Source organism: Pteropus vampyrus, unplaced genomic scaffold, assembly GCF_000151845.1.
Source record: "Pteropus vampyrus isolate Shadow unplaced genomic scaffold, Pvam_2.0 Scaffold54, whole genome shotgun sequence".
NCBI classification, from domain to species: Eukaryota; Metazoa; Chordata; class Mammalia; order Chiroptera; family Pteropodidae; genus Pteropus; species Pteropus vampyrus.
Genome location: NW_011888835.1, coordinates 2,098,279 through 2,109,800, shown reverse-complemented (window position 1 = coordinate 2,109,800; position 11,522 = coordinate 2,098,279). Strand labels below are relative to the sequence as shown.

The following is an 11,522-nucleotide window of genomic DNA, read 5'->3' as shown; positions in this document are numbered from 1 at the left end:
GTGCAGAGTCTGTGGCCCAGAAATTGTATTCCTGGGTATGTGCCATACATAAATTTTTGTCCATGTGCCTAGGGAGACATGTCCATGAACACTAATATCAGTTGTCAGTTGTAAAGCTAAGTAAGTCAGTACTAAAGCATGCATGTGAATGTGGTAAATTTATTAAGAAATATATGAAAATGAGAAATCTAGAATTCAGGATGTGACAAGGTCTGTTAACTGGGGCTTCAGAAAGGGGATGCTATCTGGGAGGGGCTCACAAGGAATTTCAGCAGTGGTGGCAATTTTCGCTTCCTTAAGTTTGGTATTGGGCTCATGCATATTCATTTTATAACTTAGTGACATTCATATAACTTATATATAGGTGTATCCTTTTAAATGAATCACATGTTTTAGCATAAAATGAATATATACTTAATATACTGACTAGAATTATGATAAAGACAAATTATTAGGTTTACATTGTCATAGTTTATTCGAAGAGCTTCCTATATTAAATGATTGCAAATACTGGATATACATTCCACGATTTTGCTGGCCCATCAGATCATTCATATATTTGCTCCAGAGAGATATTACTAACCAGTTATACAGAGCATGAGAGATAAAAATAATTTACTATTACAGTTGCGATTTTTGCAATATCCAAAGAAGCTGCTTCTAGGTAACGTGATATTTTAGAATAAGTCTGTTCTAATGTCTCAAGATTGATGTCACACAAATTGTCCCTTAAAATTCTGATTTATGCTAAGGATCATCTTAGAAAAGACCAGTGTGTTCTAAATGAGACGAGGTATTATTCTGTGGCCACTTTAGCGTAGATGGGAACAAAGAGGTATTACAAAAATGAGTTTATTGCAAAGTTTGTTTGATATGAATGAAAAAAATCTCAATCAAGAAGTTTCTTTGTATGTTTTATTTTTTGATCCATTAAAATTAAAATAGTAATAAAATTCTCACTATTGACATTTAAATTATAATTATCAAGATATGATAGGGCAAACTTTGTCCTAATTACTTTACGTATATTATTTCTACTACACATAACAGGAATCCTGGGTAAGTATGTTTAGTCATGACATTTTAATAGATAATGACATTTGGGATCAGAGGAGGAGATTAAATTATAAGGACACTACAATTCTGTCATCATTTAGGGAACCAGCTACATTGTTATGTGGCTTAAGGTCACACTGCTAGTAAATGCAGAGTATGAATTCCAGTTCAGAGAAGGTAGACTTAAGAGACAATTCCCTTATCCATTGAATAGCCAAATTAATTCATTTTAGGGATTTTATAAAGAGGAAAGCCTTTTCTCTTTAAATCTGTTCAAAGCGTGTCTTTTTATGTTAAAGTTTATATCACTGTGATCTGAAACCTTTGAAAATAAACCTGTGTCTTAAGCCTCTAAACCTGACACCAGTAGATTTGGATTAGTATATGAAAATATACATATAGAAACAGATGGAATGATGGGAGTGGGGAGAGAACTGAGGAATTTATGTGGGTGCATTTTATTCCTCCTTTTTTTTTTTTTGAATAAGATTTCATGATGAGTGACTCAGCAGAAATATACAAGAGAACCTTTTCAGAAATAAATTATGAAATAACTTATCAATAGAAGTGATTGCTAAAGCTGAAATGCCCATTGATAATGATTACTGAAGAAATATCCATTCAATTCAAAATGTGCTAGAGCTACAAAGTAGTAAGATAAGGGCCCTGGCCTTTAAGGTTTGATGTTATATTGCTAGAAGTGCTTGCCGGGTATATTGCATGCCGGGTAGCCCTAAGGTTTACAATATATAAGAAATATTGAAAATTAAAACAAAACACAATTTAAAAAATGTTTATTTTACTTGTGTTACTTTAGTCTTAATTTTCTCCTCAACCTTTTTTGTTTTAATAGTTATCTAATAATTACTTTTAATTTTAAATGTTTTAAAAATTTAAAAGAATGTTTCTAAAAAGAGGTTCGAAAATGTAAGGTTCTTTTAGAGTCTGAATTTCAGAGAAAGTCTTTCTTTGAGCATTGAGTTTAAGACTAAGATATTCTCTAATTAAGGTACTCATGCATTCCAATTTGCCTGCAGCATTCCTGGTTTATACCTGTTGTCCTGGTAATTGTCCTATCCAGTTAGAGGCCCCGTTTCACTCTCAAAATATCTTGGTTTAGATGATACATTTTATAGTCACTCAACCTATAGTCATCTTGAGGCAGAGTTTATACTTAGAAACAGTTGGTTGTGGTGGTTTGTTTGCTTTGTAGAGAAATAAGCTCGCAGGTGCTTAATCTACAAATGTTAAAATTGAGTACACTCAAAAATAGTTAAAATGGCAAATCGTATGTTATGTATTTTTTACTACAATAAAAAAAAAAATTGAAAGCATAGTATATAGGTACCTTTGCTTCAGTTATCTACTAGATTTGAAACCATTTGATTTCATCCCCTATTACTCTTCTACATGCTCACTCTGCTCCAGCCTTCCTGACCTTTCTCTTCCTCTAATATGCTAGACTTGCCCCAGCATATAAGGCTTTGGCAGTGCTGTTTCCTCTATCTGGAATACTTACCCTTGAGATGTCAGCATGCATAAATGCTTTGCTTCCCCCAAGTCTTTTCTCAGTAAGAGACACCCTGGCCACGTCATTTAAAATCCACTCCCACCACTCACCCACCATCTATCATGTCCACACATTCACACTCCTGATCTCCTTCTCTCACACTGTTTCCACATAGGACTCATCACCTTCCCACATACTACCTTTTTTACTTATTAATTATGTTATTGTTTGTTTGGTTTCTTCACAAATATGTAAAATCCAAAAAGGACAGGAATTTTTGTTTACTGATAAGTCTAAAACTATCTAGAATAGTGTTTCTTTGACAGTTAAAAAAATACATGTCGAACAGAATTATCTAATCAGTTTGTTTAGAAATCCTGTTAGTTCGATCCTTTCAGAGGCTGTAGAATACTGAGATTCCTTAGTTTGTTTAGATTTGGACTCTGATGGTCTTTTCTCTTAAAAACAAACAAACAAAAAACCACTTAATGCCCCCACCTCCAAAGAATTTTGAAGACAACAAATACTGACTTATGTGCTCTGATTATTCAACAAAACAAATAATCATATATTTTACATACATATAAAAAGACATAGCAATCTGGAGAGTACAACTCAGACATTCTGGCTTGGTTCTTTCTGACAGCTATCTGTGAATCACGTGCCTCTTCAGGCATATACTTCAACTTTTCAGCCTCTATGTACAAATACGTGGTTTGATTCTGGTCAGTATGGAAAAAAAAAAAAAAAAACCACACACACACACAGTTCTTAAGGTGGGCTACTAGGTAGAAAATACCTGAATCAGACTAACTTTTAAAATATTATACTGAGTTGAACATTCAGTATTTATTCATGTAAAGAAAAGCTTAAAAATTCATTGGGAGAGTATAACATCGATAAACATATCACTTTGGTGCAATATTCCAGTTGTCATCATTTTTCCAAATTGTTTACTCGGATAAATTCTAAATCTTTGTTATAATTGTCTTTTTTTACTCTTCCAGCAAAGTTTTGCGGTGACCCTGGTACACCTGCCCAAGGAAAAAGAGAAGGCAAAAGCTTTATATACCAGTCAGAGGTTTCATTCAGTTGCAATTCTCCTTTCATATTAGTGGGATCAAGCACCAGAATCTGTCAAGCAGATGGCACTTGGAGTGGTTCGTCACCTCACTGCATAGGTAAGACTAATGAAAGGTCGATTACACTCAGTAGTTTGGATAGACTACATAGTGGTGATATTTAATGGTTTTCTTTATCCTATAAATAATAGTTGACTAAATATGAAAAACAAATAGAAAAGCAATTAGAAGACACTAAAAAGGAATATTGGTAAAACATATGATATTTTTAGCATGGAAAACTTGCAGGAGAAATACTTGAAATAAAAATTTTATCGATAAAATGAAAAAGAAAAGCTTTCAGATTAATAGCATTATTAATTACTGACATCAGCATAGCTCTTTAGAGTTAAAGCATATTTAAATGAAATTAAACTTACTCCAAAATTATAAAAAAGGTACATTGATTTCAAAATGGCTCTAAGTACATTTCTTTTATTATTTTTATTTATTTTTAATTACAGTTGACATACAATATCATGTTAGTTTCAGATATACAAAATAGTGACTAGACATATATATAATTTATGAAGTGATCACTCTGGTAAGTCTTATGCCCACCTGGCACCGTACATAGTTATTACAATATTATTGACTATATCCCCTATGCTTACGTTACATCCCCATGACTTCTTTTTTATAACTGGCAATTCGTCTAAGTACATTTCTGTAATCCTGATATTAAATGCCACATTTGGTAAACTAACCAGATAACCTGTCATACAAACTATCCAACTCAGAGAATGCCAGCCCTACCATCCTTATGTCTGAATCTCCAGCAGATGTCAGTTAAAAATCCAAATAACTAAGTCATGTTTCTGGAAAAAAAATCTTACTTTTTGAGGGGAATATTACCCTACCTGAGATTATAATTTAGCAAAGTCTTTGGGCAAATGTTTTATGCATGTGTTCTTCTTTCGTATTCTCCATTTTTCCTTAAATTTTATCCACAGAGTTAGTTGGATGTCAAGTACTTTTATATTACAAGGTTTCAAAATTATAGAACTGCATATTTCATTTAAAATGCAGTCTACCTGAATTTCTTGCTTTAAGATTAGCAGGCTTCCGTCCATGGTGAAATGCTATTAGATTATACTATTAATACCTAGGACCCTTTCATTATACCTAAGATTACTTAAAATTGTTTTATATAAGAAATATACATTTAATATAATTTTAATTTTTTTTAAATTATGTTTTTAATTTTTATTTTAGAACCCACTCGTACCTCATGTGAAAACCCAGGAGTGCCACGGCATGGATCTCAGAACAATACATTCGGATTTCAAGTGGGTACTTTAAATAAATATTTCCATTTAGTATAAAACTAGATCAGAAAGCTTCTTTAGTTTGCATGCATATAGTCCTGTCGATGCGATGCAGACAGAAAAAAAGTCATGCTTATATCTGTATTATAAACATATTTAAAAAAAGTAATAGGCAACAAAAGAGTGAAATTAAGAAAATTAGAAGAAAAATATACTTCAAGAATAATAGCCTGACTATAAGGATACAAGAAAAGAAAAATTGGACAGAGCTGTGAGCATAGGAGAATCCATAAGCAGTAGTTAGTATGTAAGAGAGTGTTAGAGTACGTGCAGGGGTAAATGAATAAACTCTACAGGAAGATGTGGGGACAGTGAGGAAAGTACAGATGAAAGAAGTTAAAGGAAAGACAAAGATTTAGCTAATATATAAAAATTTATTCAATAAGGCAATAAGATGAAAATATTTTTGTTTTATAGTGTATGTATAATACTAAAACTTTTTATACATTGTCATTGATGTGGAAATTATTTGCAAAAATAATTTAACCATAACCTATTGTTACGCGACACGTAGTTGGATTGTTATAATTCTTTAGCATGCCCAGTCATGTGCGGCTGACTTTCTTGTTCTCTCTTTGTCCAATTTAGATTTTATACAGAGATTCATCAAGTTTTTCATTACAGGGGCCTAAGGGGAGCCAAAGTGTATACTGATTCCAAAAGGAAATAGTCAATTTACACATTATCCAACTGCCTCGTGTTGCAGGGTTTTCTAAATTGTGCTATTTTTTTGTGAAATTAAGTGTGAACTTGAAAAACATCCATTTCTAAAGAAAGTATTCATCAAAGGTGCCATATTTTTGTTGCTAAAAATAGTTTTCATTTATCTACAGTTCAGGCTCAGTATGAACATTGATTTGATAGTGTTTTCAGTTCTTCTGGTTTGCCTCAGGCCTGTCTAGATAATACAAAACTGTAAAAAAAACTGTCTCAGTCTCTATTATATTGATGTTTTTAGAAAACTTTAGATTCACATGTACATAAAAGGTTTTACCAATTGAACTAAATCCTGGAAAATAGACAAATAGCTATAAAGCATTAATCCTCGTCGTATAGACCAAGAAACTGAAACAGAATGTGACTTGACTTTGATCATAGAGCAAGTAATTGGCAATATTCTGACGGAACACAGGATTTCAATGTTAGTGTCTGTGTACTAAATCAGATGATTTTCTGAATGAGTCCTTTCTAGTAAATACCCTTTGAGATAATGGAAATGGAAATGAGTAAGATTGAGTTTGGAATAATCATCCAATGAAACGAATAGAATCATTAACCCTGCATTTTAAGAATTTTATTATAATCACTAAAAAATGTTATAAAATTAACCTAACCTTGAATTCATATTATTTGGCTAATAAACATATATTAGATCCTTATATTCTATCTGGGTAAACATGAATAGACTAGATTTCAAATATGGTAAAGTATAATTGTATATAATCTCTTTTAATTACAAATGATATACTGAGTATATTAAATTAAGGACATCAACTTTTCTACAAACATATGGCAGAAGTGTGTGTGTATACTAATTGCATTTACTAAATCTGTATAGAGCCAACAGAATTTTAAAAATTCTGATTCTAACTAATATCAATTTATTGGTGAATTCTAAATAATATATACCTGGAAAAGGCATCTTTATTGATTGAGAAAATCTTTTGCTTGTAAGTAGCAGAAACTATTTTGAGCTAGCTTTAGCCTAAAGGCATTACAAGCCATTTTGCAGGTATGTCTGAGACCACAAGAGAAAAAATCTAGGTGAGACTCATCAAGCCTAGGATTTAGAAACTAGACAATAGGACTCAGTCTTCCGCACTGCTCTATATTTATCTACTTTGTTCTCCCTCTCTGCAGATTGGCCATATGGTCAAGGGTGCCTTGTTTCTATTTGTATTTAAGCCACATACAGAAATTGATTAATTCCCTCAATCTCTGTTCCAAATTTCTAGAGAGGGAATCAGAATGTCCCAACTTTGTATTCATCCAGGTTTTATTAGGTAGCCAATAGTGAGTTAAGTGAAAACAGGTATGTATAGAAACCCCACTTCTGGGAAGGACAAGATAAAGGAGGAAGTTATGAATTGCAAACAAATCATGTTCTTAATTGTTTTCTTTAATGTGTTTATTCACTCTCCTTTTCTATATAGATTTATATAATAGATCTTTGGACATGGATATAATTATTAACATATAAGAATACATCACCTCTTGCTAGAGATGTTGAAAACTCTAGTGTTGAAAAAAATACTCAACATAATTTCTCTTTTTATCCAAAATATTGAAAACTGGAACAATTTTTGCTAGAAATAGGTTGCTAGTGAAGGGAGTAGCTGTCAAAATGATTGATACAACATCTAGATTAATTATGGAGTATATGCCAAACATATATTTCATTAATGGTTATATCACTCTTGAAATTGAACTCTGGGCATTGGAAGATACATTATGTAGATTTAGGGCTTGTTACATAAAGCTATTATAGACATGAAATATTTTAAAGCTGACTCTTAGATGTTTAACCCCAAGATATTTAACACGAAAATATTTAACCCTACCGAAATAACCATGGTGATGATGTGTGATTTCCAGTTTTATATTTAAAATTAACACATAAGTACATTTAATGAGGCAAACATGTTACCTTTCGATGATGAATATGATGACATGAATTTTGAAACAAAAAAATGTAAAATTCAATTTTTTAAATTAAAAATTTTTGCTTATTTTTTAATATAAATTCACAAAATACCTTAAAGTTCAATTTTTCTTAAACCAGGACACTCGGGGTCAAAACATATGCTCAGTGAAAACCCTTTTCATCTCATCTTAAGCACACATGTTATCCCTTTATTTTTATGATCCTGCCTCTCTACTTCAATTTTATTAACCTTAATCTATGCATGACTTTTATTAGAAGCTACCTCAATTTGGAGTGTTAAAATGTTTGATATAAACATAATAAAATACAAATATAAAATAATTATTTAAATATATTACATGTTAAATTTTGAAGGCTTAATTATAAATACATTTTGAACATCATTAAGCACTGTGTTGCATACTCTAGTTAAAAAAAATGTGATGTTAGAAATCAGACACAAATAAATATAATGATGAAGATTTTAGCAAAGTAAGAGTCATTTATTATGAAATATCATAAAGATGTTAGATAGGTCTTATTTAGAAAGTGCCAAATTTGTGCAAAATTTCAATTAACCCTCTAATCAACTACTTAAACTTTATGACTTAAGAACTGAGATATAACATTTAAAAGAGGGAATAAGGAGTTAAAGACATTGTCATATTTACCAATAAGATAGGTCTTAAAATCTGCACACACCTTGCTAATTTGGGCCAATGACAAGTAATTTTTATATTAACATTAGCACAATTAAAACGATATGGATGATTTTTAAATCCTAATATAAAAATAATTTCGACTGTTAATGTTCACATTGCATATAATTGCTTATACAAACAGTACTTTTCATTAGTAAATATTCATGGGAAAATTTACATAAATTATTTTTTCAATAATTTTTTGAATTAGGTAATGGAAATTCAAATGGTGTTACTTATTTTTCTCCACAATAATCAAATTATATTATGCCTGTTAAAAGTTATTTAGAATCATAGGATCTATCATGGCAAGTCAGAAAAGGGTGAAGAATTATTTAAAATACACTGTTAATTGGATTTATCACTGAAAAAATTGTTAATTAATGCACCAATACTTGGATAATATTTGTGATTGGTTTTAATACAACAAATTCTGAATAAAAAATAATCAATTACTAAATTTGTATAACTCTAGCTATATTAGATATTTGGTGTTAAGTATTTGTGAATTTGACAAAAATGTCATTGAATGTATTGGTTATATATAGAAAATTTTTAAATAGACTGTAGTTCTGTAGTATCCAGTTAATATCTAAAGCTGTACTCATGGTGACTTCATAAAAGTTCACAAGAATGAAGAAATAAAGTCTTAAATGTAAAAAGAAACAGAAGTCTATGTTTTCTAACATGTTTCTCTTACTAATATAAAGGTTTGATGAAAGAACCCAAATGTACTCTTTAAAAAACAAATAATGAATGGTTAACTTTATGTTAACCAAAACATAGAAGGTATATCACTGCACTTTGAAAATCTGATATACATATTAAGTATTTTTAAGTTATCAAATAATTTTGTGTTAAATTATTAGAACCCATTCCTTCAGTTGATCCAATATTTTCAAGACACTTTTCTAAGCTCTTGGTTCACAGGATTGCGTAACATAGTTTCTGGCCTAGAGAAGCTGACATTTTAATATGTGGGTCAGATGGAATAGATGATTTCCTAGTATACATGATAAAATTGATATCATTGAAAGGTGCTAAGGAAGAACGTAGAAGGGACAGTTTTCCCAATCCATTGCTGCTGGGAAAGCTTTCTAGAAATGCTGTCTGCACTGAATCTTTTAGGGTGAGACTAAGAAAAGAAAGGCATTTCATGTAGGAAGAATAACAAGAAATTATACATGCATTCAGGGAACTGCAAAAATTCAATAGTATATAGGCTCAATTTGACTAAAATTAAGTGGTTAATGATGATGCTAAAGATATGGTCAATGGTCAGATTATAGAGACTTTTATCTCCAAGTTAACAAAAAGTAACTTTAACCTTTGGATGATAAACCAATAAAGATTTTAAGAAGGATAATGATAGGTGAATCTTTCACTCTGACTTTAGTGTGGAAAATACATTCGATGGGGTCAACATTGGAGAAATGGAAGCAAGTTAGATAATTATTATAAGTGTCTGTACCGATAGTTCTCAAAGTGTGGTCCCTAACCATCAGCAGCAGTATTACCTGGGACTTGTTAGACTTGCAGATTTTCGGGCCTCCCTTAGATCTGCCCTGTCAGAAGCTCTAGATGAAGGGTTCAGCTATCTGTGTTTTGATAAGTCCTGGTATTTTTGTTTTATCTGTTTAAGTTTGAGAAACAAAGCTTGTAAAAACAGATGTTGAGTACTAAAATGGCATATAGAAATGGAGAGAGAGAGAAGGGAGGACAATTTGAGAAAGATTTAGGAGGTAAATTGTTAGTATTTCAGGGTAGATGAAATGAGGGATGAAAGTTGGCACCATTAACTGAGATCTAGCCCAAAACAGGATTGTTGGATTGATAGAAGTGATGGGTTTTGTAGAACTGTCTGAAGAATAGAATTGCTAAATCCACATGATCAGTCACATAATCTAGGCCATATGACAAAGTCAAAATCTACAGCACTGTATTGCACAACCTCAGGGAGTATGTGAATGGCATGCTATGAGCACAATTTGGATGCTGTTTATATTGAATACAGCGTGAAAAGTGCTCCCTGGAATTGAACAATACAGTAGCCCTGGACAAAAATGGGGCATCCCTAAGTGGGTAAGAGATCTCCTAGGGGCTAAAGTGAAGGTGTTAATCTCCTAGAGGTTAGAATGAAGGCAGACACAATGCGAGATAACCTGGATAAAGGTTATTATGAGAGAATGACCGTTGGAATTGAATGTTTCTGGTGTAGCATAGTTCTGAGAGATGATGAGAATATGAGAAATGGTAAATTTAGCTAGTCTCAAAGTCCAATTGTAATCTCGTGTTAAATTATGTCACATTAGTCTTAGCCTCATGTTGCTTTAGCAGATGGAGTAGGAACTAAGGGGAAACCAGAAAACGGGATCTCTGTGATAAGCCCTAGGACAACAATTGAGCATTCTCAGACTTCATTTGTTGGGGAAGGCTGAGGTGACAGACCCAAAATATTCCTTATCTTATCCTCCACTTCTAATTATTTAATAATTCCTAATGGTATTTTCTTGTGATATATTTGGGGTAAACAGCTTTCTTCCCCAGTCCACTCAAATCTAAAATGGCAGTGCCTGCCTCATAATTAGAATTTTTGTTCATCGTTTTTTTTTTTTTTTGCTATTGAATAATAATTATGGCAAAAAAGTTTGGCAACTATGTATACATTGGGAAATCAAACATTTGATGATGATATATACACAAAGAGATCTAAGTTTTTTTCTTCAGTCTTGATTTTTCTCCCTCCAATTTTAGTTTTAGTCATATTTTAATTTCTTTTTCTTCCAACTTCTACCATACATAGTTTCCTTTAAAAGCATTTTCTCATCCAGAGTTTTTCTGTTTGTTACTGTACTTGAAGTTGCATCAGGACATTTGTTTTTTCTCTGTGATTTGCTACAGGTAGGAAGTGTTGTGCAGTTTCATTGCAAAAAAGGACACCTTCTCCAGGGGTCTACAACACGCACTTGCCTTCCTGACCTCATGTGGAGTGGAATTCAGCCTGAGTGCATACGTAAGTTTTATGACTAAGAAATTATACTTATCATGGGTAAGAATTTATGTGCATTTTTCTTCTAATTGCGAAAATAAATTTATGTCCATATAATAGATGTATCACATAGGTATTTTAGACTATTGTAAAACATAATTCTTGTATATAAT

General features: G+C 31.8%; 1 protein-coding gene across 1 annotated transcript in view; it reads left to right on the top strand.

Moving 5' to 3' along the window:
- The window catches only part of CSMD3 (CUB and Sushi multiple domains 3), a 1,080,109-nt gene that overhangs the window by 1,046,376 nt on the left and 22,211 nt on the right, over positions 1-11,522 (top strand). Inside the window, 3 exon segments of the mRNA XM_011360386.2 lie at positions 3,574-3,747; positions 4,903-4,976; positions 11,262-11,373. Coding sequence (XP_011358688.1) covers positions 3,574-3,747; positions 4,903-4,976; positions 11,262-11,373 — 360 coding nt within the window.